Source organism: Ranitomeya imitator, chromosome 3 (assembly GCF_032444005.1).
Source record: "Ranitomeya imitator isolate aRanImi1 chromosome 3, aRanImi1.pri, whole genome shotgun sequence".
NCBI lineage: Eukaryota > Metazoa > Chordata > Amphibia > Anura > Dendrobatidae > Ranitomeya > Ranitomeya imitator.
In genome coordinates, this window is record NC_091284.1 from 419551697 (window position 1) to 419579436 (window position 27740).

A 27740-nucleotide genomic window follows, 5' to 3' on the forward strand; every position below is an offset into this window, starting at 1 on the left:
ACAGGGAAGGAGCTCCTGGTCCCAGAACACTCAACAGTCATGACATCTAGTTTGTGTATTCTTATACACTACAACTCCCAACTTCCCTGTATGGAGGAATGGACAGATAAGGGCTGGTTTAGGAGCTCAGCAAGGCATATGGTCCCGGCGTCTTCACCATCAGATATAACCAGAGAAGCAGGGATAGCTAGGCCGCCAGCTTTAGGGATAGGGAAGCAGTCCCTAGCCCCGGGATATCCTGCAACAATGTTATGACACAGACATGTTTAAATCCAATGGCCCAATGCTTGTATTCAACATCTTCTGCCCTTGGGGGACAGATATGACATCCACATGAACATTACAATTGAAATTAAGGGGTTTGGCCAATATAAATCTAATGTGTATGTCTAGCCTTTGGACTACATTCACATACAGTGGGGCAAAAAAGTATTTAGTCAGTCAGCAATAGTGCAAGTTCCACCACTTAAATAGATGAGAGGCGTCTGTAATTTACATCATAGGTAGACCTCAACTATGGGAGCCAAACTGAGAAAAAACAATCCAGAAAATCACATTGTCTGTTTTTTTAACATTTTATTTGCATATTATGGTGGAAAATAAGTATTTGGTCAGAAACAAAATTTCATCTCAATACTTTGTAATATATCCTTTGTTGGCAATGACAGAGGTCAAACGTTTTCTGTAAGTCTTCACAAGGTTGCCACACACTGTTGTTGGTATCCTCCATGCAGATCTCCTCTAGAGCAGTGATGTTTTTGGCTTTTCGCTTGGCAACACGGACTTTCAACTCCCTCCAAAGGTTTTCTATAGGGTTGAGATCTGGAGACTGGCTAGGCCACTCCAGGACCTTGAAATGCTTCTTACGAAGCCACTCCTTCGTTGCCCTGGCGGTGTGCTTTGGATCATTGTCATGTTGAAAGACCCAGCCACGTTTCATCTTCAATGCCCTTGCTGATGGAAGGAGGTTTGCACTCAAAATCTCACGATACATGGCCCCATTCATTCTTTCATGTACCCGGATCAGTCGTCCTGGCCCCTTTGCAGAGAAACAGCCCCAAAGCATGATGTTTCCACCACCATGCTTTACAGTAGGTATGGTGTTTGATGGATACAACTCCGTATTCTTTTTCCTCCAAACACGACAAGTTGTGTTTCTACCAAACAGTTCCAGTTTGGTTTCATCAGACCATAGGACATTCTCCCAAAACTCCTCTGGATCATCCAAATGCTCTCTAGCAAACTTCAGACGGGCCCGGACATGTACTGGCTTAAGCAGTGGGACACGTCTGGCACTGCAGGATCTGAGTCCATGGTGGCGTAGTGTGTTACTTATGGTAGGCCTTGTTACATTGGTCCCAGCTCTCTGCAGTTCATTCACTAGGTCCCCCCGCGTGGTTCTGGGATTTTTGCTCACCGTTCTTGTGATCATTCTGACCCCACGGGGTGGGATTTTGCGTGGAGCCCCAGATCGAGGGAGATTATCAGTGGTCTTGTATGTCTTCCATTTTCTAATTATTGCTCCCACTGTTGATTTCTTCACTCCAAGCTGGTTGGCTATTGCAGATTCAGTCTTCCCAGCCTGGTGCAGGGCTACAATTTTGTTTCTGGTGTCCTTTGACAGCTCTTTGGTCTTCACCATAGTGGAGTTTGGAGTCAGACTGTTTGAGGGTGTGCACAGGTGTCTTTTTATACTGATAACAAGTTTAAACAGGTGCCATTACTACAGGTAATGAGTGGAGGAAAGAGGAGACTCTTAAAGAAGAAGTTACAGGTCTGTGAGAGCCAGAAATCTTGATTGTTTGTTTCTGACCAAATACTTATTTTCCACCATAATATGCAAAAAAAAATGATTAAAAAAACAGACAATGTGATTTTCTGTATTTTTTTTTCTCAGTTTGTCTCCCATAGTTGAGGTCTACCTATGATGTAAATTACAGACGCCTCATCTTTTTAAGTGGTGGAACTTGCACTATTGCTGACTGACTCAATACTTTTTTGCCCCACTGTATATGCATTTAAATCAGATGGCACATGGGATGACATCCATGTTCTGTCTGATTGAAAAAATGTATCCTATTATTAGAATTGGTAAGTTGAATCTGCAAATTGTATGTGAATCAGATGTGCATTATGTAAAACCGTCCATTTTTTTCATTAAAAAAAATTAGACGATTTTTCATTTGTATTGTCACCAGTATGTCTGTTGTTTCCCATCTGTATGGCATTTATTTTATACATTAACAATTAAATAAAACAAGAAAAGACTAAATACAGATTTCTTTGTTAAAGATGTGGACTGGCACCTAAAAGTTCCTTTGTAGATATCTATCGTTACACCCAAACCTCTTTTCAAATTAACTTTACTATAAAATTCCCTACACTTCTCTCTTTCCAGTGATTCCTTAAAGGGACACTGTCACCTGAATTTGGAGGGAACAATCTTCAGCCATGGAGGCGGGGTTTTTGGGTGTTTGATTCATCCTTTCCTTACCCGCTGGCTGCATGTTGGCTGCAATATTGGATTGAAGTTTATTCTCTGTCCTCCATAGTACACGCCTGGGCAAGGCAAGATTGCCTTGTGCAGGCATGTTCTACGGAGGACAGAGAATGAACTTCAATCCAATATTGCAGCCAGCATGCAGCCAGCGGGTAAGGAAAGGGTGAATCAAACACCCAAAAAACCCCGCCTCCATGGCTGAAGATTGTTCCCTCCAAATTCAGGTGACAGTGTCCCCTTTAACTGTGGTTTTTACATGCACTTCCTGTGATGTTTTATTTGAGAAGAGTCTTAAATGTGACTACATAGGAGGCTGGGACTGCACTGACTTTCTTGCAACGTCGATCGCCCCTCCTAGAACAGGACATCATCAGAGTGCAGCACTGCACTTACTACAGTTTCATCCTTGGAACCTTCTGAAGATGTCCTGGATCCATGATCATGGTGGTAAAAGCTGCAGGAGAGGTGAGTGCAGCGCCAGCACACTGCTTCTATCTCTGCTGTTGTATCTTCTGTTAAACCAATATATCACCATTGAATGGAGGTAAAAGCAGTGAATGACACTAGCACTGAGCTACTGCTTCTAACACAGCCATCAGATGAATCTTCATCAGGGAGCAGTGATAGAAGCAGTAAGTGACATCAGCGCCAACCCCTGATGACGATTCGTTTGAAGATAGTGATTAAAGTAGTGGGGCAGCACTGGTGTCACTCACTGCTTCTTTCTTCTCCCACTGATGACATCTTGTTTCACAATTAGAAGATTCGATGGTGGAAATAGAAGCATGTGCCGATGCTGCACTCAGCTCTCTCACAGTGTCTATCATATAGTAACTGCAGCGCCGCCCCTCTGATATCAATTATTTTTAGGATGGTGATTATAGCTGTGGGGCGGTGCTGGTGTCACTCACTACTTCTTTCTCCGTCCACTGATGACATCTTGTTTCATAATTAGAAGATGCGACGGTGGAGATAAAAGCAGAGTGCCCGGCGCTGCGCTCACCACCTCTCCCACAGTGTCTATCCAGCACATCTTCAGATGGCAGCAATGCAAGAAACCGTAGTAACTGCAGCACTGCCAACTGATGACGTACAGTTCCAGAAGAGGCGATGGACGCCTCAGGGAGTGAGTGCAGCCCCAGCCCTCTGTGACATTCTGTTTGAGATTCCTCTGAAATGAAACGTCACGTGAAATGAATTAAAAAAACACATTTAGGGATTAGCAAGACAGGGCGAAGTGTAGGGTATGGTTTAAGAAAGCTAATTACTAACCAGAATCCCTCATTGTTTGTCCACTATTTCATCCTTCTTCTTCGCTAGATTTCTGAAACTGAAACATGGACAAAACAGAATTCATCATCTTTCCCCCATCTCACGCGACCCCCCCAAAGAACCTATTCATTACAGTAAATTGCTGCCCACTCTCCTCAGTCCCACAAGCCCGCTGCCTTGGGGTAATCCTCGACGCTGATCTCTCCTTCAAACCACATATCCAAGCCCTTTCCACTTCCTGCCGACTTCAACTCAAAAATATTTCATGAATCTGTACATTCCTCAACCAAGAATCTGCAAAAACCCTAGTCCATGCCCTCATCATCTCCCGCCTTGACTACTGCAACCTCCTGCTCTGTGGCCTCTCCTCTAACACTCTCGCACCCCTCCAATCTATTCTAAACTCTGCTGCCCGACTAATCCACCTGTCCCCCCGCTATTCCCCAGCTTCTCCCCTCTGTCAATCCCTGCACTGGCTCCCCATTGCCCAGAGACTCCACTACAAAACCCTTACCATGACGTACAAAGCCATCCACAACCTGTCTCCTCCATACATCTGTGACCTCGTCTCCCGGTACTTACCTACACGCAACCTCCGATCCTCACAAGATCTCCTTCTTTACTCCCCTCTTATCTCCTCTTCACAGAATCGTATACAAGATTTCTCGCGCGTATCACCCCTACTCTGGAACCCTCTACCCCAACATATCAGACTCTCACCTACCATCGAAACCTTCAAAAAGAACCTGAAGACCCACCTCTTCCGACAAGCCTACAACCTACAGTAACCCCCGATCGACCAAACCACTGCACGACCAGCACTATCCTCACCTACTGTATTCTCACCCATCCCTTGTAGATTGTGAGCCTTCGCGGGCAGGGTCCTCGCTCCTCCTGTACCAGTTGTGACTTGTATTGTTTAAGATTATTGTACTTGTTTTTATTATGTATACCCCTCCCCACATGTAAAGCGCCATGGAATAAATGGCGCTATAATACTAAATAATAATAATAATTACAAAAGTGGTTAGGGTGTATAGATAGATTTTTAGAAAGGACATGTTAGTTACTGGACCCCCTTTAAAGATTACGGCATACAACAAAATACATATTATATTGTGGCGCAGTGTGAGCCAGAAAAGTCTACGTAAATACTATTATGCCAAAATAGACAAACGTATCCTAGGAGGGTCACCTTATTGGCTAGCCAGAAAATGGTATATATGCAAGCCGTCAGAGCATGAAGGGGCTTCATAAGTATAAATGCTTGCAATGAATCGGCGGATCCTGTATGGACGGTGTCTGGATTACATCCTTTTATTGAACGATTAGCTTTCTGGGCGAGTCTGGTCAGATTAGTGCGCGGTCCACATGTAACATGTCAGCTAGTCCGCAGGCATCAGACGTACATACAGACAGCACGCAGACGTATGATCTGCTCATCTGTACAAGCCCCTGTGGATATGGAGGTTATTTCAGGAACACTACTCTGTGCCCAGCCCCCTTCCAGGGCCCCCCATTCCTCGCATGTCCTTCACTTTCCAGTAATGGCAGATTATAACAAGGAAAATTATGGCTGCTTCCTAGCATCACTACCTAGAAGGCAGCAGGATCAGGGCTGTTCTTATACAGCCAGCCTGAGTGACAGAATACTCCGAAGCTACAATGTATAGTCTGGACTGAACTTTCCAGGAACTTCTTCATTACACTCCAACTGCACAGCAGACTGTAGTAGCCGCTCATGACCAGCAGGCGGCGCAGACTCCAATACGATCTCATACCTCGCCCCCTAGTGGTCTCTTCCTGTGACAACCTCTCCGATCCTCCCCCACTCGCTTCATTCCAGGCTACAACCTTGACTAACCAATCAGGGAAGGTGTCTTTCGGTCACATGACGGCAATCTAACCAACCACCAGCGAGAGGCCGAGCAGGCACCACGGCCGCCATTAAAGAAAGGAATCTGTAAATTCAAATGGGAAAGCTGCCCCGACATTGATCCGATTATTCGTCATTACGGATTACTTCCCACCGCGGGGGATTCTCCTGCCACAAGGCGCTGAGGAGACGATCTGTCGAGGGTCGGCATCGACAACTACTTGTGTGTGCGCAGGAGGAGAGTCGGGGAGGAGGCGGAGGAGAGGAAAATGGCGAACCTGTGAGAAAAGAAGCCGAGGAACACCCGGGACTGCCGGCGGCCTCAGCGCTTTCCTTTGTGTCCTGTGCTCCTCCAGGTGGAGGCCTAGCGTCCCCCCGGTGACCGGAGGGTTCCCGCCATGCTCTGCGCCCCGAGCAGGGGGACCAGCGGCGGGGGAGGGAGGACTGAGACACCGCCCGGATACCGGGGCTGGTAACGGCGCTGCTGCACCGTGCGGTCCGGCCGCGCTCGGCTACATTGTGTTCCCTCCAGCCCGGGTCACGTGTGGTGGGCAGCGACTAATCGGTGATCGGGAGCCGGCCTGGATTCGGAGGATGGTGGTCTGCTGGTGACCGGAGGTGATCGCCGCCGCTGCCGCTGTGTCTCTTTCTTGTTCGGGTGGGATAATGGCGAGTGATCCCTGCCTGTGAGGATGAGTTCATGTTTCGTGCCGAACGGGGCCAGTCTGGAGGATTGCCACTCCAACCTCTTCTGTCTGGTGAGTGCTCCAGCCTTCTGGCCGATCTGTCCTTCTATATGGAGATCCTTCTAGCTGTGGATCTGTCCTCACCTCTTGTGATCCCTACAGCTGTAGTGGATCTATCCTCACCTCTGGCGATCCCTATAGCTGTAGTGGATCTGTCCTCACCTCTGGCGATCCCTATAGCTGTAGTAGATCTGTCCTCACCTCTGGCGATCCCTATAGCTGTAGTAGATCTGTCCTCACCTCTGGCGATCCCTATAGCTGTAGTAGATCTGTCCTCACCTCTGGCGATCCCTATAGCTGTAGTGGATCTGTCCTCACCTCTGGCGATCCCTACAGCTGTAGTGGATCTATCCTCACCTCTGGCGATCCCTATAGCTGTAGTAGATCTGTCCTCACCTCTGGCGATCCCTATAGCTGTAGTAGATCTGTCCTCACCTCTGGCGATCCCTATAGCTGTAGTAGATCTGTCCTCACCTCTGGCGATCCCTATAGCTGTAGTAGATCTGTCCTCACCTCTGGCGATCCCTATAGCTGTAGTAGATCTGTCCTCACCTCTGGCGATCCCTATAGCTGTAGTAGATCTGTCCTCACCTCTGGCGATCCCTATAGCTGTAGTAGATCTGTCCTCACCTCTGGCGATCCCTATAGCTGTAGTAGATCTGTCCTCACCTCTGGCGATCCCTATAGCTGTAGTAGATCTGTCCTCACCTCTGGCGATCCCTATAGCTGTAGTAGATCTGTCCTCACCTCTGGCGATCCCTATAGCTGTAGTAGATCTGTCCTCACCTCTGGCGATCCCTATAGCTGTAGTAGATCTGTCCTCACCTCTGGCGATCCCTATAGCTGTAGTAGATCTGTCCTCACCTCTGGCGATCCCTATAGCTGTAGTAGATCTGTCCTCACCTCTGGCGATCCCTATAGCTGTAGTAGATCTGTCCTCACCTCTGGCGATCCCTATAGCTGTAGTAGATCTGTCCTCACCTCTGGCGATCTACTGGCCTATATATGGATTCAGATCCTTCCTTCCCTCACTCCTCCCCTCTGTCTCTCTAGCCCCTTCCATACATTGTGTTCCTAAACTTTGGCTGCTGTGTGCCACTGTTCGGAGTGTTCCTCTCCTCAGCCGCTTCCTATTCTCCTGTGTGGGAGGAGGCAGGAAGCAGCCATTTTCCTGCCTGTTCTGACGGGCCAGGCCAGAACTTTGTTAGCCGATGTCGGTCTGTCTGGGCCTCTTCTGCAGCATTGCTGCCTGGTAGCTTGCTCCTTTTCTGCGGTGAGACGGATCTTCCAACATCTCTCTCGTATAGGCCCTGACCTTGTGGCACTGCTTTTCCCCAGGCTAATCTTATCAGGTCTCTGTTTAGCTGGCTGCACTTCAGTCTCCGCTCCCGCACTATTCTGTGGAAAACCTTTAGGACATCTTAATTCTTGCACATAGAATGTTGTTTTTTTGGATGGCGCTTCTTGTGCGTGTCACACTCTTATGGTTGTGTTTCTGGGAAATTGGTCACCTTTACCACCCAGCTGTCCCGGACTCCAGAACGTGCACATGTTTATGGTTCTGCAGCAACTACCTCTACATTACTAGACAGTCTTGTCGTTCATGACGCTGGTTGACAGGGTGAGATAATACTCATTACCCAGCTTTCCCAGGAATAGATAAAGGGGTTGTCTGTGATTAGAAACGCATGCCCTCTTGCTTTCGGAAACGGCGCCACCTTAGTCCATGGTAGTGTACTGTAGCTCCGTTCTCTGTAAGTTTAATAGCAGACACAATCTATGGTCAGGATTGGTCCAGTTTTCCAAATGAAGCAGACATGTCTTTCTAATCCTGGACACCCCCCTATTGGAAAGTTGGGCAACGAGCAATATGGCCGCTAGTACGTTTCACTGTTTTAGAGGTGTATCTTCACCGTAGATATTGTGCGGCTTTTCAGAAGTTGCATTGCGGTGAACACATGCATGCCACCTCTAGTCACAGCAGACATGGTGCCAGGCTGATGAGGGGCAGAGGTCCCAGCGGAGGTATCATTTTTGTCATACCCTTTGGAGAATACCCCTTTAAATAAAATGTGCAGCTGCTTCACGAAAACTTGTTTTTCTTAGAAATTGTAGATGTAAAGGGGGTCACACATGTATTTGAATGCCCAATCCTGTTGTTGATGGGGAGGATAAGCCACTGCCAGGAACGTTGTCTTTTCTATGTTGGGAAACACGTGCGCACACTCGTTTTGGCTGAGCATGCTGTTACTTTGGGGTTGGGAGAAAACTGTTGTCCAAACAAGCTGCCAGCTAGTGACGATGTCTGTGATGGTCATACATGTAAGAATAAGGCCAGGTTCACACGATGGTCCATATACAGCCCGGCCTGACCGTGAGTCTTCTGCTCCAAACTTAGATCATGTGTCTATGGGCCTGTAGGTTCCGGTAGCTAGACGCGCCCAGTCTGGGCATTGCAGGCCATCTACGGACCCTGAAAGACGCTTGTGTGAACACTGCCTAAAGCTGCCTGTGCATCAGATTCTCAGTAGAGGTCTTCAGATTTAGAGAGTTCTCCCAGTGGTCTACAGATAAATCTCACGTCTGTGGCCCGCTCTAGACCTGCGTCTTGGTAACATGCCAATGTTGTAATGTCCTCACCTCAGTAGTAGGCATCACATGATGCCTGGCTGTCTGTGGGAATAGTGAGATGTGCTCTTTTACACCCATCCCCCCATCTTTGTGTCCCTCTAAGGGAAGTTGAAGTGAGGTTGGGATTCCAGCTGTTAGTCAGTGATCACAATGTTAAACCTTGAGATGTTTGTATTGTTGTGTTCCAAGTAATTATAGGTCAGGAATGTGCTTCTCCCAGCTTGGCAGCTCGTCTTTCTGTCCAGCACCCCCTCCTCCTCCTCTCACTTGGAATCACTGTTTCTCCAGGAGGGGGCTGGATGCTTTGTCCTGCCATTCATTACACACCACTGTCTATACCATTGTGACCATAACCAGAAGAAAGGATCTAACAAAGTGTTGTTTTTCCTTCCAGGCGGACCTTACAGGGATCAAATGGAAGCAGTTTGTATGGCAGGGCCCTACTTCTGCTCCGATCCTCTTCCCAGTTACAGAAGAGGATCCCATTCTGAGCAGCTTCAGTCGGTGCCTCAAAGCCGATGTGCTAAGCGTGTGGCGTCGAGATCAGCGTCCTGGCCGGAGAGAACTGTGGATATTCTGGTGGGGAGATGATCCCCATTTTTCTGACCTAATTCATCATGACTTGACAGGTAAGATTTGATTTATAGGTGCGTTTGGAAGCTGGATCTATTCCATTTTTAATAGTGTTTGCTTTGCGGTTGTTGAAAGGGCAGACTTCATAGATGTCATATTCCTAAGCCCTGGGCTTCACTGTAAGACGTTTGCAGCCGGCTGCTTGGTTGACACAAATATGTTGATTAGTCATCATGGAAATTTTGACATTGCGATTCCATGTTGATTTCCCCCCTTCTACATCAGCCTGCTTTCATTCACTGTGCAGTGTAGTCTTGGCTAGTAAGAAGACAAGGTAACACTTACACAAACAATGTCATATTGTGTCTTGGTTAGAATAAGACACTGGGGTGGAGTTGTTATTGGATATGTTTAATTTATGTAAAGGGGTTTGCCACCCCAAAACAAGTATCTCCTATTTACAGTATAGGGGATAAATGTAGGATCATTGAAGACCCCCACACCATCACTATAGTGTATCACCTTGTGCATGCTTTGATGCTGCTCCACTCAGATTCTTCCACATGTATTGGGGCCCCCATCAGTTCTACATTATACTACACCAGGGTTCCCCAAGTCCAGTCATCAAGAGCCACCAACAGGTCATGTTTTCAGGATTTCCTTAGTATTGCCCAGGTGATAGTTCACCCATACACTACTAAGGAAATCCTGAAAATTTGATCAGTTGGTGGCCCTTGAGGACTAAACTTGGGGAACACTGTCCTACACTATCATGTGAATAAGTGTTAAATAGGCTAACTTCCAAACTTGAGAATACTCCTTTTAAAAGTGGAAATTTCATTAAAGACTGACAGATTGTACACCAATCCTGATAAGAATCCCTTGGCGTAAGATGTGCCAAATTCATCGAGAAACATACACATGTTTATGAAATTGGTTTCTCTTTTAAAGGGAACCTGTCACCAGGTTTGGCTGATAAGATATACGACCATCACCTTTCAGGGCTGATATACAGCATTCTATAATGCTGTGTATCTGCCCCCAACGCGACCTGCAAGCGAAGAAAAATAACTTTTATCATACTCACCGGCAGGGCTGTCCGGTCCAATGGGGTGTCACTCTTCTTGATCTGGCTCCTCTTCTTGCGATGCCGCCATCCTGCTTGCTCTGTGTATATGACGTGTGTCCTTGGCATCGCCCTCCTGCGCAGGCGTACTTTTCTGCCCTGTTGCGGGCAGTGCTAAGTACTACAGTACGCAGGTGCCGGGAAAGGTCAAAGAGCCCCGGTGCATGGTCAATGCAGTACTTTGCCTTGCCCTCGACAGGGCAGAGAAGTACGCCTGCGCAGAAGCGCTGTGCCAAGGGGACTGTGTGGATGACGAAGGGACGCATCATCCACACGAAGCTAGCAGGGGGACCGGATTGTAAGAAGGGAGGCGTCAGAGCAAGACCGGCGACACCCATCGGACCACCTGGCAGGCGAGTATGAAAGTTATTTTTCTTTTACAGGTTGGGTTGGAGGCAGGCATACAGTATTATAGTATGCTGTATATCAGCCTTGAAAGGTGATGGCTGTATCTCTTATCAGCCAAACCTGGCGACAGGTTCCCTTTAAGTGGTCCATGCTGCAATTTTGGAAAATGTACTCTAGTCGTGGACTGAAATGCATTTCTGTTCTAATTAGTGAAACTTCTGTACAAATTATAGCGCCTCTGGGATTCAGTCTTCTATTAAGTTTCATCTGCTTTTGAAAAAGATCGCAAAGCAGGTGGACAGACTGTAAAAGTTGCAAAACTTTTGATCAACAAGGTGTTGCACAAAAATTTCCTACTTTTGGCTATGCGCACACGTTGCGGATTAAGCTTAGGAATTTTTGGTGCGGATTCTGCATCTCTTGGCAGAAAGTGCAGGTGCGGATTTGCTGCGTTTTTTGTTTGGTTTTGCTGCGGATTTTTTGCGTTTTTACCCCAGCGGATTTCTATAATGGATTGGGTACAAAAACGCTGCAGATCTGCAAAAAAGAAGTGACATGCTACTTCTTTTAATCCGCAGCGTTTCCGCATGGAATTTTCCACACCATTAGCACCGCTTTTTTTTTTTCTCATTGATTTACATTGTACTGTAAATCACTTGCGGATCTGCAGCGTTTCTGCACGGTAAAAAACGCTGCGGATCTGCAGGAAATCCGCAACGTGTGCACATAGCCTTTCTATGTCTCTTTTGAGCGCTAATTGTTGAAATTTCCCACTTCGTGCCCTCTAAATGATCGGATTCTGAGCTGTCTTGCAAGATCGGAAGTGCTTATTGGGCTCATGTAGGAGAAAATGCTTCACATTCTTCACATCAGCTTGGCCTACAAGATCTGGGCTTCTTTTCTTGGGTGGCGTGCAGACATAATGGTTGATGTGCGTGTTTTTTTTTTTTAATTTTTTTATGTTGATGTACCAGTTCCGCCAGGGTGGGAGCTAATCTTTCCATTGTAGATCAAAGAGGTGGTTCAGAATGGGTTCACAATTCAGGTGTGTAGCGATCCGTGACGTTGCAGCGTCCTGGCTAGCGATATCGTTGAGTTTGACAGGCAGCAGCGATCAGGATCCTGCTGTGACATCGTTGGTCGGAGCAGAAAGTCCAGAACTTTATTTCGTCGCTGGACTCCCGCAGACATCGCTGAATCAGCGTGTGTGACGCCGATTCAGCGATGTCTTCACTGGTAACCAGGGTAAACATCGGGTTACTAAGCGCAGGGCCGCGCTTAGTAACCCGATGTTTACCCTGGTTACCAGCGTAAACGTTAAAAAAAAAACAAACACCACATACTTCCATTCCAGTGTCTGTCCCCTGGCGCTGTGCTTTCCTGCGCTGACAGTGCAGGAAAGCACAGCGCCGGGGGACAGACACCGGAATGGAAGTATGTGGTGTTTGTTTTTTTTTTTAACGTTTACGCTGGTAACCAGGGTAAACATCGGGTTACTAAGCGCGGCCCTTCGCTTAGTAACCCGATTTTTACACTGGTTACCCGGGGACCGGCATCGTTGGTCGCTGGAGAGCTGTCTGTGTGACAGCTCTCCAGCGACCACACAGCGACGCTGCAGCGTCGCTTAATGTGACGGTACCTCAAGGCAACTTCTTTAAGGCTATGTGCACACGTAGTAATGGTCCACTGCGGATTTTTCCGCAGCGAATTTGATAAATCTGCAGGCCAAAAACACCGTGGTTTTCCTTCGGATTTACCGCGGTTTTTGTGCGGCTTCCACTGCGGTTTTACAACTGCGGATTTCTATTGGAGCAGGTGTAAACCGCTGCGGATTCCGCACAAAGAATTGACATGCTGCGGAATGTAAACCTCTGCGTTTCCGTGTGTTTTTTCCTGCAGCATGTGCACTGCGGATTGCGTTTCCCATAGGATTACATTGTGCTGTAAACTCATGGGAAACTGCTGCAGACCCGCAGCTGCGGAAACGCTGTGGATCCGCAGCGTGTGCACATAGCCTGAGGGCTCTAGCTGGTGATATATGCTTATTTCAGCACATTTCTCATAGGCTTCATTCAGATGTCACATCTTCACCTATGTGTTCTAGTCATGTTTTTAATGGATAGAATATGTACCCATTATAGTGTATGGGGCTGTTTTTTACTTGTTGGTTTTTTTTTTTTTTTTTTTTCTTCCCCAGTGTCACAGATCAAAGTCGCTCATACGAGTCTCAGTCCTTGAAAATCACTAGAAACACATGCGCTGTCTGTATTAATATTGCAAATGGATAGAAGAAGCTTTGAATTTTTTTTTTTTTTTTTTAAGTATGAAAATGACACACTGACTCAATACTGCTAAAAATCAGTCTGTTTTTTTTTTTGTTCTTCCTTACTGTACATGAAGAAATTGTCTGAATGAGACCTCGTTAATGAGGCTTTAAATTCCTTACAAATGATTGCAGGGCACCTCCAGTAACATTAGGAAACTGCTGCTCGTACCATTTATTTTTCTTGCTTGAAGCCTTAAAGTCTGTGAATCATGTACCGTATATACTCGAGTATAAGCCGACCCGAGTATAAAACTGGGAAAACTTAATGACTCGAGTATAAGCCTAGGGTGAAAAATGCAGCAGCTACCGGTAAATTTCCAAAGTAAAAATAGATACCAATAAAAGTAAAATTAATTGAGACATCAGTAGGTTAAGTGTTTTTGAATATCCATATTGAATCAGGAGCCCCATATAATGCTCCATACAGTTTGATGGGCCCCATTAGATGCTCCATATTAAAATATGCCCCATATAATGCTGCATAAAGGGTAATAAGGGCCCCATAAGATGCTCCATAGAGATATTTGCCCTATATAGTGCTGCATAAGCGTTATGGCCCCATAAGATGCTCCGTACAACCACTTGCCCCATATAGTGCTGCACAAGTGTTATGGCCCCATACAGATGCTCCACACAGCCACTTGCCCCTTATAATGCTGCACAAGTATGGCCCCATAAGATGCTCTGCACAGTCACTTGCCCCATATAGTGCTGCACAAGTATGGCCCCATAAGATGCTCCGCACAGTCACTTGCCCCATTTGCTTTTGCTGCCATAAAAAAAAAAAAAAATCACATACTCGCCTCTCCGTCGCTCAGGACCCCGGCACTTTTACCTGCTCCTCGGTCCGGGTGTCGCTCTGTCTTCGGCACTGACGTTCAGCAGAGGGCGTGCACTGACTACGTCACCGTGCCCTCTCACCTGAGCGTCACTGCTGAAGACAGAGCGACACCCGGACCGAGGAGCAGGTGACTATCGCGCAGCGCTCCCCCTCCCCGTATACTTACCTGGTACTGGCGCTGCGTCCCTGCTTCTTCCCCGGCGCTGCATTTTCTTCCTGTATTGAGCGGGCAGCGTTACCACTCATATACAGTAATGAATATGCGGCTCCACCTCTATGGGAGGTGGAGCCGCATATTCATTTCTGTAATGAGCTGTGCCATGTGACCACTCAGTACAGGAAGAAGCTGCAGCGCCAGGGACTGCAGGGATCACCCGGGAGCAGGTAAGTATAATTACACAGCCCCCGTTCTCCCTCCCGTGCCGACCCCCGGGTATGACTCGAGTATAAGCCGAGAGGGGGACTTTCAGCCCCCCAAAAATGGGCTGAAAATCTCGGCTTATACTCGAGTATATACGGTAATCTATCCGTGGTTTCTCGATTAGAACACTTAACTATTATAGTCTTTGGAGCTGTTCACATGTCCGTGTTTTTTTTTTTTTTGTGGACTGTCTGTGCAAAATTCATGGAGACCTGTCTAGATTTTATTGGTGTCATGGATGAAATTTACCCAGACTCATGGCATTAGTGCTAACATTGCAATCTGTAGGAGTGGCTGATGAAACCATGACCAAACCCTGATGAACAGCTCAGATGACACTTGTACGTTTTTTCCGTATGTGAAAAATCTCTGAATGAGGCCATAAGGTACCGTCACATTTAGCGACGCTGCAGCGATCTAGACAACGATCCCGATCGCTGCAGCGTCGCTGTGTGGTCGCTGGAGAGCTGTCACACAGACAGCTCTCCAGCGACCAACGATGCCAAAGTCCCCTGGTAACCAGGGTAAACATCGGGTTACTAAGCGCAGGGCCGTTTTTAGTAACCCGATGTTTACCCTGGTTACCAGTGTAAATGTAAAAAAAAAAACAAACACTACATACTTACAGTCCGGTGTCTGTCCCCCGACGTTCTGCTTCCCTGCACTGACTGAGCTCCGGCTGGCCGTAAAACACAGCGGTGACGTCACCGCTCTGCTTTACGGCTGGCGCTTACACAGTGCTGGGAAGCAGAACGCCGGGGGACAGACACCGGAATGTAAGTATGTAGTGTTTGCAGGGTGGATTTGATTTAAATCTAACTGATTTAAATCACGATTTAAATAACTAGTCAGTAAGGCTTGATTTAAATCAGTGATTTAAATCAAAGTTTCTACCTAACTGAATTTGACTCCGCAGAGGTCCCAGCCTCTTCTTCACGGCAAAAATGTTACAACATGAACAGAGTTGAGAAAAAGACCTTAATCCTATTGTTCTACAAACCTATGAATACAGAATCAACCCCTTCAGTGCCAAGTCCAAGAAGTTAAGGTACCGTCACACTGGACGATATCGCTAGCGATCTGTGACGTTGCAGTGTCCTGGCTAGCGATATCGTCCAGTGTGACACGCAGCAGCGATCAGGCCCCTGCTGTGATATCGCTGGTCGGGGCAGAAAGGCCAGGACTTTATTTCGTCGCTGGCTCTCCCGCTGACATCGCTGAATCGGCGTGTGTGACACCGATTCAGCGATGTCTTCGCTGGTAACCAGGGTAAACATCGGGTTACTAAGCACAGGGCCACGCTTAGTAACCCGATGTTTACCCTGGTTACCATCGTTAAAGTAAAAAAACAACCACTACATACATACCTACCGCTGTCTGTCCCCGGCGCTCTGCTTCTCTGCTCTGGCTGTGAGCGCCGGGCAGCCGGAAAGCAGAGCGGTGACGTCACCGCTCTGCTTTCCGGCCACTGTGCTTACACAGGGCAGAGAAGCACAGCGCCGGGGACAGACAGCGGTAGGTAAGTATGTAGTGGTTGTTTTTTTTTACTTTAACGATGGTAACCAGGGTAAACATCGGGTTACTAAGCGCGGCCCTGCGCTTAGTAACCCGATGTTTACCCTGGTTACCGGCATCGTTGGTCGCTGGAGAGCTGTCTGTGTGACAGCTCTCCAGCGACCAAACAGCGACGCTGCAGCGATCCGGATCGTTGTCGGTATCGCTGCAGCGTCGCTTAGTGTGACGGTACCTTTAGACAATATGTTTCTGATTGTTTGGAGTGGAATAGATCTGCACAACACAAGAAGAATGTGAATCTAAGTGTGAGGAGGAGGAAGGGCAAGCAGACAAGAAAATGAAAGTGAAACTTTGAGCACAATACTGCAGCATAGCCACAGACAGACAAGTCTGGATCTGTTTGTGTGTACGATCTGAGGTTTATTACATTCTTTCCTTATAATGGCAGCAGGCCGTAAAAGAGACCCAGTTTGGGAATATTTTAATGAAGCTCATCTTCATCACCGCACTTCTCATGATGTTGCCTCATTCGCGCCACCAGGCCTTGCATCTCTTTGTTGCATCGTTTGCATTTTGCACGCATGCCTGCCTTACCGATACCCAAACTGGGTCTCTTTTTTTTGTGCTCAAAGTTTCACTTTCATTTTCTTGTCTGCTTGCCCTTCCTCTTCCTCACACTTAGATTCACATTCTTCTTGTGTTGTGCAGATCTATTCCACTCCAAACAATCAGAAACATATTGTCTAACTTCTTGGACTTGGCACTGAAGGGGTTGATTCTGTATTCATAGGTTTGTAGAACAATAGGATTAAGGTCTTTTTCTCAACTCTGTTCATGTTGTAACATTTTTGCCGTGAAGAAGAGGCTGGGACCTCTGCGGAGTCAAATTCAGTTTTGAGAACTGCATAAGTAAAGCGAGCGTCTGATAATATAGGAGAGAAACTGCCCACTAATCCTACAGAATAATAATAATAATAATTTTTATTTATATAGCGCCAACATATTCCGCAGCGCTTTACAAATTATAGAGGGGACTTGTACAGACAATAGACATTACAGCATAACAGAAATACAGTTCAAAACAAATACCAGGAGACCTCTGGAAGAGCATGGCATTGTGAATGTTACACATATACAGCCTTTATTCTACTGAGTTAAACAACTCCGCTTTATCTCATGATGGAAGAACCTTTTGGATGGTAAAATATTTTCCTCAAAAAGCAGTTTATTGAAAAAAATCCGATTTTAAAAAAAAAACAAAAAAAAACACAATGATTTTTATCCACCCTGAGTTTTTTTTTTTTACATTTACACTGGTAACCAGGGTAAACATCGGGTTACTAAGCACGCCCCTGCGCTTAGTAACCCGATGTTTACCCTGGTTACCAGTGAAGACATCACTGAATCGGCGTCACACACGCCGATTCAGCCATGTCTGCGGGAGATCCAGCGACAAAATAAAGTTCTGGCCTTTCTGCTCCGACCAACGATGTCACAGCAGGATCCAGATCGCTGCTGCGTGTCAAACACAACGATATCACTATCCAGGACGCTGCAACGTCACGGATCACTAACGATATCGTTGTTAAGTCACTTAGTGTGGAGGTACCTATAGTCTGTGAATTTTGAGAGAATCACCTTTTTGTTAACAATGATGAGGTCCAGGCTGCTGATATAACAAAATAATGCTGACTATAGTCACTTGGCATAGTGTGGGCACCTTGGTTACTTTTGGTGTGACAAGCAGCTACCGGTCTGGTCACAAGACAGGTTACCTGATTAGCCTTCTTAGTGTGGGACTGAAAGTCCGTAGTAATGGAGATCAGAATAATAAATATGCCCCAATAATAATCAGAACACATTGGGGTGTAGTTAGAAAGTTAAATGCACCAGATTTCAGATGTATTTTGTGCCAAAAAAACTGACTTTGATGACTTGCACCATATTTGTGTTGTAGAAACACTTTGTGGCTTGTCCTAATTGGGGGTGTGGCCTAATAAAAGGGCATGGCTTAATGGGAAAGGGGTGTGGCTTACAAAGCAACACATCATGGCAGAAAGAATGCCCTCTATAGGTGCTTTACTGACTACCAATGCTATCGGCTTAGACCAGACCCAAAAACAGACTGACCTATCAAACCGCAGGGATCGCTCTGGTAAATATGGTGCATTTCAAGACTGTCTAGTCTGAGTCCGTTTACACGGAGTGACCGGCGGCATGATACAACCGCTGATTGCTACATCTTTACCACAGTAAATGATATACAGTGATCGATCTGTAATGGATCACTCGGTGCACATAGGCCGCCATTGTTCTCGGCAGCACAGGTCCTGATTACACAGGTTGATGCATCACTGAGAACGCTGATCTGTTGTGCTGCACAAAAAAAATCCTTTCACCTTTTGGACAAGTGTTGTGCTCATTGGGTGACAGCCTGTTTACACTGAAAGAGAATGGTTTTAAGACGCTCATTTACGATGATCTGTGTAAGTACAACCTAAGGCTGGGTTCCCATTGCGTTATGGGTCCGCGTTTAACGGACATCGTTGCACGGCGAAATTAACGCCGTGCAACGCGTCCGTTAACGCGCCCATTGAAGGCAATGGGAACGCGCTTCACTAGCGCGTGCCATGTTCGGCACGCGCTAGCGACGCGCCGGTGATTCCTGGCGCGCCGCGGACGCTGCTTGCAGCGTCCGAGGCGCGCCCGCGGTCCGTTCCCCGCTCTCGCAGATCGGGGATCTGCGAGAGCGGGGACGTTACCGCGACCCCGACCGCAGCCCCATAGAAAACATTGCGTTAGCGCTAAACGGATTGCACTAACGCAATGTGACCCTAGCCTAAGGGTATGTGCACACGCTGCGGATTTTGCTGGGATTGGCCACTGCGGATTCACAGCAGTTTTCCCTGAGTTTACAGTACCATGTAAACCTATGGAAAACAAAATCCGCATTGCACATGCTGCGGAAAAAAAGTGCGGAAACGCAGCGTTGTATTTTCTGCAGCATGTCAATTCTTCGTGCGGATTCCGCTGTGGTTTACACCTGCTCCATAATAGGAATCTGCAGGTGGAATCCGCACAAAAACCGAGGTAAATCCGCAGTGCGGTTTACTTGCGGATTTACAAAGACAGGTGCGGAAAAATCCGCAGACATCCCACCTACGTGTGCACATACAGTGGGGCAAAAAAGTATTTAGTCAGTCAGCAATAGTGCAAGTTCCACCACTTAAAAAGATGAGAGGCGTCTGTAATTTACATCATAGGTAGACCTCAACTATGGGACACAAACTGAGAAAAAAAAATCCAGAAAATCACAGTCTGTTTTTTTTAACATTTTATTTGCATATTATGGTGGAAAATAAGTATTTGGTCAGAAACAAAATTTCATCTCAATACTTTGTAATATATCCTTTGTTGGCAATGACAGAGGTCAAACGTTTTCTGTAAGTCTTCACAAGGTTGCCACACACTGTTGTTGGTATGTTGGCCCATTCCTCCATGCAGATCTCCTCTAGAGCAGTGATGTTTTTGGCATTTCGCTTGGCAACACGGACTTTCAACTCCCTCCAAAGGTTTTCTATAGGGTTGAGATTTGGAGACTGGCCACTCCAGGACCTTGAAATGCTTCTTACGAAGCCACTCCTTCGTTGTCCTGGCGGTGTGCTTTGGATCATTGTCATGTTGAAAGACCCAGCCACGTTTCATCTTCAATGCCCTTGCTGATGGAAGGAGGTTTGCACTCAAAATCTCACGATACATGGCCCCATTCATTTTTTCATGTACCCGGATCAGTCGTCCTGGCCCCTTTGCAGAGAAACAGCCCCAAAGCATGATGTTTCCACCACCATGCTTTACAGTAGGTATGGTGTTTGATGGATGCAACTTTTTCCTCCAAACACGACAAGTTGTGTTTCTACCAAACAGTTCCAGTTTGGTTTCATCAGACCATAGGACATTCTCCCAAAACTCCTCTGGATCATCCAAATGCTCTCTAGCAAACTTCAGACGGGCCCGGACATGTACTGGCTTAAGCAGTGGGACACGTCTGGCACTGCAGGATCTGAGTCCATGGTGGCGTAGTGTGTTACTTATGGTAGGCCTTGTTACATTGGTCCCAGCTCTCTGCAGTTCATTCACTAGGTCCCCCCGTGTGGTTCTGGGATTTTTGCTCACCGTTCTTGTGATCATTCTGACCCCACGGGGTGGGATTTTGCGTGGAGCCCCAGATCGAGGGAGATTATCAGTGGTCTTGTATGTCTTCCATTTTCTAATTATTGCTCCCACTGTTGATTTCTTCACTCCAAGCTGGTTGGCTATTGCAGATTCAGTCTTCCCAGCCTGGTGCAGGGCTACAATTTTGTTTCTGGTGTCCTTTGACAGCTCTTTGGTCTTCACCATAGTGGAGTTTGGAGTCAGACTGTTTGAGGGTGTGCACAGGTGTCTTTTTATACTGATAACAAGTTTAAACAGGTGCCATTACTACAGGTAATGAGTGGAGGAAAGAGGAGATTCTTAAAGAAGAAGTTACAGGTCTGTGAGAGCCTGAAATCTTGATTGATTGTTTCTGACCAAATACTTATTTTCCACCATAATATGCAAATAAAATGATAAAAAAACAGACAATGTGATTTTCTGGATTTTTTTTTCTCAGTTTGTCTCCCATAGTTGAGGTCTACCTATGATGTAAATTACAGACGCCTCTCATCTTTTTAAGTGGTGGAACTTGCACTATTGCTGACTGACTACTTTTTTGCCCCACTGTACCCTTAGTTTGCACCATTAAGTTTTGCTTAATCTGTGCCTTGTTCTTGTTTCTAGGAGCCATTTCTAGTTGTGCTGTTGCGCCTAATGGAAGCACAGATTTCTGCTTTGTGACACGCCGTCCTACCTAAGCTCTATTCCACTGGTGCGATGTGTGTGCTTCTTTTGGCCACTTTCTCACTTTCACTGAATGAAGGTGTGAATGAGACCTTGCATGCGTTCTGTTAATGTTTGCAGCGAAGTTATTATTATTATTATTTATATGGCACCATTAATTCCATGGTGCTGTACATGAGATGGGGTTACATACAAGTTACAGATATCACTTACAGTAAGCAAACTAACAATGACAGACTGATACAGAGGGGCGAGGACCCTGCCCTTGTGGGCTTACATTCTAGAGAAGTTCACATTGTCATTGTTCCTTTGGGCAGCTGTGAGGCTGTGCCCGCTCCATACTGCCTTCTAATGGGCCCTGTTGGGGTTCTTTCTAGTCTTGTTCGGTTTAGTGACAGGAATAGCGCTGGTCTTGCCGTGAAAGTGATGAAACCTCAGACAGGTCTCCCAACCGCTGTACACAGCCTGCGTGCTGGCTCTTTAGCCTTGCCCGGCCTGTAAGTGGTAACATCATGTAAATAGGGGCTATTTTTGTCCTGGGTAAACAGCAGCCTTTTGTGGCAGGCGATCTGTGATCTTCACATGCTTCCTAATGTGCAGCCGTTTTGAGATGTCTTCTCCACGGTTTACTGCTCTTACTGAACACTCTGTAGTCTTCTGCGTGGAACTAGAACGTGTGTGATATATACGTCGCTCATATGTGGAGTTTAATACGTATATGATGTCTGTAACACGCTGTGGAATCAATGTCACTGTATAAGTAAATCAAATATGTATAAAGAAATGTATGAAACCAGGGAAGACTTTGGTTCTTGTGGAGGCAGAAGTGGGTGACTTACAAGTATGAACTCAGATTGCTACTGGCACTTGGCTAGTGGATTTCATTCAGTGAGTACAGATGCTCAAGCATGTGGCCCACTATGCCAATCTGTGTGCCTCCCAGCCATGGGGTCACACATACCTTCTCATCTAAAGATTTTTCTGTATTTTCATGACTATGAAAATTGTATATTCACACTGAAGGCATCAAAACTATGAATTAACACATGTGGAATTATATACTTAACTAAAAAGTGTGATACAACTGAAATTGTCTTATATTCTAGGTTCTTCAAAGTAGCCACCTTTTGCTTTGATGATTGTTTTGCACACTCTTGGCATTCTCTTGATGAGCTTCAAGAGGTAGTCACCGGGAATGGTTTTCACTTCACAGCTGTGCCCTGTCAGGTTTAATAAGTGGGATTTTTTGCCTTATAAATGGGGTTGGGACCATTAGTTGTGTTGAGCAGAAGTCTGGTGGATACACAGCCGATAGTCCTACTGAATAGACTGTTAGCTGCTTTTTTTCTTGCCATAATTCAAATTCTAAGTTAAGAAAAACGAGTAGCCATCATTACTTTAAGAAATGAAGGTCGGTCAGTCAGTGCGAAAAATTGGGCAAACTTTGAAAGTGTCTCCAAGTGCAGTGGCAAAAACCATCAAGCGCTACAAAGAAACTGGCTCACATGAGGACCGCCCCAGGAAAGGAAGACCAAGAGTGACCTCTGCTTCTGAGGATAAGTGTATCCGAGTCACCAGCCTCAGAAATCGCAGGTTAACAGCAGCTCAGATTAGAGACCAGATCAATGCCACACAGCGTTCTAGCAGCAGACACATCTCTACAACAACTGTTAAGAGGAGGCTTTGTGAAGCAGGCCTTCATGGTAAAACAGCTGCTAGGAAACCACTGCTAAGGACAGGCAACAAGCAGAAGAGACTTGTTTGGGCTAAAGAACACAAGGAATGGACATTAGACCAGTGGAAATTTGTGCTTTGGTCTGATGAGTCCAATTTTGAGATCTTTGGTTCCAACCACCGTTTCTTTGTGCGATGCAGAAAAGGTGAACGGATGGACTCTACATGCCTGGATCCCACTGTGAAGCATGGAGGAGGAGGTGTGGGGGTGCTTTGCTGGTGACACTGTTGGGGATTTATTCAAAATTGAAGGCATACTGAACCTGCATGGCTACCACAGCATTTTGCGGTGGCATGCTATTCCATCCGGTTTGCGTTTAGTTGGACCATCATTTATTTTTCAACAGGACATTGACCCCAAACACACCTCCAGGCTGTGTAATGGCTATTTGACCAAGAAGGAGAGTGATGGGGTGGTACGCCAGATGACCTGGCCTCCACAGTTACCAGACCTGAACCCAATCGAGATGGTTTGGGGTGAGCCCGGACCACAAAGTGAAGGCAAAAGGGCCAACAAGTGCTAAGCATCTCTGGGAACTCCTTCAAGATTGTTGGAAGACCATTCCCGGTGACTACCTCTTGAAGCTCATCAAGAGAATGCCAAGAGTGTGCAAAGCAGTCATGAAAGCAAATGGTGGCTACTTTGAAGAACCTAGAATATAAGACATAATTTCAGTTGTTTCACACTTTTTTGTTAAGTACCGTATATACTCGAGTATAAGCCGAGATTTTCAGCCCAAAATTTTGGGCTGAAAGTGCCCCTCTCGGCTTATACTCGAGTCACGGTGGGCGGCGGGTGAGGGGGAGAGGGCGCTGAGGCATACTTGCCTAGTCCCAGCGATCCTGGCGCTCCCCCTGCCTGTCACACGGTCTTCGGTGCTGCAGTTCTTCTCCTCTTCAGCGGTCACGTGGGACCGCTCATTAGAGAAATGAATACGCGGCTCCACCTCCAATAGGGGTGGAGCCACATATTCATTCCTCTAATCAGCGGTGCCGGTGACCGCTGTTAGAGGAATAGGCTGCGGCACCGAAGACCGTGTGACAGGCAGAGGGAGCGGGACGCCGGGAGCAGGTAAGTATGTCATATTTACCTATCCCCGTTCCACACGCCGGGCGTCGCTCCATCTTCCCGGCGTCTCTCCGCTCTGACTGTGCAGGTCAGAGGGCGCAATGACGCATATAGTGTGCACGCCGCCCTCTGCCTGATCAGTCAGAGCGGAGAGACGCCGGGACCGGACGCCGGGAGCTGCAAGCAAGAGAGGTGAGTATGGCGTTTTTTTTTTTTTTTTTTATTGCAGCAGCAATGGCAGAGCTTTCTATGGCACAGCTATGGGGCAATACTGAACGGCGCAGAGCACTATATGGCACAGCTATGGGGCAATACTGAACGGTGCAGAGCACTATATGGCAGCTATGGGGCAATACTGAACGGCGCAGAGCACTATATGGCAGCTATGGGGCAATACTGAACGGCGCAGAGCACTATATGGCAGCTATGGGGCAATACTGAACGGCGCAGAGCACTATATGGCAGCTATGGGGCAATACTGAACGGCGCAGAGCACTATATGGCAGCTATGGGGCAATAATGAACGGTGCAGAGCACTATATGGCACAGCTTTATATGGCACATCTATGGGGCAATAATGAACAGTATGGAGCATTATATGTGGCACAGCTTTATATGGAGCATCTTATGGGGCAATAATGAACGGTATGGAGCATCTATTTTTATTTTTGAAATTCACCGGTAGCTGCTGCATTTTCCACCCTAGGCTTATACTCGAGTCAATAAGTTTTCCCAGTTTTTTTGTGGCAAAATTAGGGGGGTCGGCTTATACTCAGGTCGGCTTATACTCGAGTATATACGGTATATAATTCCACATGTGTTAATTCATAGTTTTGATGCATTCAGTGAGAATGTACAATTTTCATAGTCATGAGAATACAGAAAAATCTTAAAATGAGATGGTGTGTGCAAACTTTTGGTCTGTACTGTATACAGGGGTTTGATAAAATAATGGAAATGGCTAATGTTTTGGCATCATAATCTTCAAACATGTGATAAACATGCAAACCCGTGACATATGGTAATGTTTTGTAGTTGATTATTTGTGTTATGTGATGTGTATGTAAATGAACTGTTTGTTTTGCATAATTGTAAGAACATTGATGAGAACCTGATACCAATGGCAGACCTCTCGGATTTTCAAAGAGGCCAAATTGTTGGTGCTCATATGGCAGGCGCTAGTGTAACAGAAAGAGCCCGAAAGCTTGATGTGTCAAGAGGTACTGTCTCCAAAGTTATGACTGCGTTTGAAAGAGAAGGAAAAACGTCCGCAGCAAAGCACAGGTCCGGCCGAAAGTCAAAGTTGACAGAGAGACCGTCTGACTCTAAAGCGAATTGTGAGAGAGGATCGCAAGACCACGGCTCCGAAAATCACTGCTGAGCTCAATGAACCCCCTACAAAACCCAGTTTCCATGAAAACTGTTCATTGGGAGCTGCACAAATCTGGATTCCACAGAAGAGTTGCAATTAGAAAACCGCTGCTCTCAATTTAAAATGTTTCCAAGCGTTTAGAGTGGTGTAGAAACCTCCAGAATTGGTCTCTCGAGCAGTGGAAACATGTGATATTCTCAGACGTTTACCCTATTTCCGACCTCCGGCCGAGTGTACGCTTGGAGACAGTCGAAAGAAGCATTCCATCCAGACTGCCTTCTCCCAACCGTAAAACATGGTGGAGGTTCTGTGATGATCTGGGGTGCTATTTCGTGGAGATCCGCTGGGCCAATGATATCCCTTCATGGAAGAATTAACATGCTCAACTTCATTAGAATGTTCCTCGTGCCATGCTTTAACGATTCTAGCTGTATGAATTGGTGCATTATCATCCTGAAAGATGGCGGTCCCCACTGAGAACAGTGCTTGAACCGTTGGATGCACTTGGTCGCCCAAAATGCCTAAATAATCTCGGCTGTTAATTCTTCCATGAAAGGATATCATTGGCCCGGCGGATCTCCACGAAATAGCACCCCTGATTATCACAGAACCTCCACCATATATTACGGTTGGGAGAAGGCAGTCTGGATGGAATGCTTCTTTCGGCTGTCTCCAAACGTACACTCGGCCGGAGGTCGGAAATAGGGTAAACGATGATTCGTCTGAGAATATCACATGTTTCCACTGCTCGAGGGACCAATTCTGGAGGTTTCTACACCACTCTAAACGCTTGGAAACATTTGTCATTGAGAGCAGCGGTTTTCTAATTGCAGCTTTTCCGTGGAATCCAGATTTATGCAGCTTCTGACGAACAGTTTTCGTGGAAACTGGGTTCTGTAGGTGTTCCTTGAGCTCAGTAGTGATTTTCAGAGCCGTGGTCTTGCGATCCTCTCTCACAATTCGCTTTAGAGTCCGACGGTCTCTGTCAACTTTGATTTTCGGACGGACCTGTGCTTTGCTGCGGACGTTTATCCTTCTCTTTCAAACGCAGTTATTACTTTGGAGACAGTACTCTTGACACGCCAAGCATTCGGGCACTTTCTGTTACACTAGCGCCTGCCATGCGATCACCAACAATTTGGCCTCTTTGAAAATCCGAGAGGTCTGCCATTGGTATCAGGTTCTCATAAATGTTCTCACAATTATGCAAAATAAATAGTTAATTTACATACACGTCACATAATAATCAATTGCAAAACATTACCATACGATTTGCAAGTTTGTGTGGGTGTATGTGTATATATATATATATATATATATATATATATATATATACACACACACACACACACTCACACTCACACTCACACTCACACTCACACACACACACACTCACCTCACACTCTAAACTTATCATGCACTTTGCCCTAGGAGAGGTCTGGACGCAACGACCAGATCACTGCCACTCTCTACGCAAATCCTAGATGGACTATGTTCAGTCCTCCCATCCAGTCTTTGCAGAGCATGCAGTCTTAAATTTAGTTATCTCCTGCTTAGATTTTCCAATATCTGCCAGCTTTCCCTGCATTCTGGGAGTTGTAGTTTCACCATGGCTGCATGGTGCTCACCTCTTGACTTTCAGTATTTTGTTACGCATTGATGCCAGAATGCTTTAATTAAGGCAATGTTCATATGGTGCTTTCTGCAGTGCATTCAGCTGATTCTGTCTGAATCCCATAAACTTCAATGACAAAAATGGACTTGAATTTCTGAATGTTTCAGTTTGTTGAGATGGGCACCAAAGTGTAGTAGATCATGGACTCGTTCCGAGAGCAAAAACAAACTGTTAATTTCGTGGCAGATTCTCTTTCTTGTTTCCATTTTTGCGCTGCGTCACTCCATTGAAGATCTCACATCTCTATTTTGCAGACCATCTCAGAATTTCTTCAGTCTTCTCTGGGGGCATGTGCTTTCACCCCTTTCTCCATGATGCTGTCAATCACCGTTTGGCAGCTGATCTAGTAGTATATCAGTCGCAGATGCTGCTGAGCTGTGATTGGCAGCATCTGCGAGGGAGGGGTGAAAGTGTGCACCCCCAGAGAAGACTCTGAAGAAATGCCCAGTTGGTCTGCCAGGCAGAGATTTCACATACTGCGCTTCATAAGAAAAAAAAAATGTGAATATCTGCGCAACTGAGTGACACAGAGCAAAATGGGTAAAAGTGGCAGAATATGGGAACGTCCGTGATTTCTTCCCCTCTCTCCCCTCCCCTCCAGAGTATTTAACTTTTTTTTTTTTTTCTTTTGAGCAGTTTAGCAGTTATCATGTCACATAAGTAAGACACTTTACTAAAAGGTTTAGACACCCATTAATTGATGCGATCTACCACTTTCGCAGTGTATAAAGACATTACTCCACAACTTTATTGCAAGCTTGGAAAAATGTGTTCCATGTTAATCTGTTTTTGTTTAATTTGCATAGGTGTACTGTAGTGTAAAACAAACTGTGCAAT

The 27740-nt window shown here is 46.2% G+C and overlaps 1 protein-coding gene across 2 annotated transcripts in view; it reads left to right on the plus strand.

The window, feature by feature from the left end:
- Positions 1-5687: 5687 nt before the first annotated feature.
- Positions 5688-27740, plus strand: part of MED13 (mediator complex subunit 13) — a 154180-nt gene continuing 132127 nt past the window's right edge. For both annotated transcript variants that reach the window (XM_069757207.1, XM_069757208.1), the window contains exons 1-2: positions 5688-6406; positions 9420-9654. In XM_069757207.1, the coding sequence (XP_069613308.1) occupies positions 6341-6406; positions 9420-9654 (301 nt within the window). In that variant the 5' untranslated portion in view covers positions 5688-6340. The remainder of the gene's footprint in view (positions 6407-9419; positions 9655-27740) is intronic.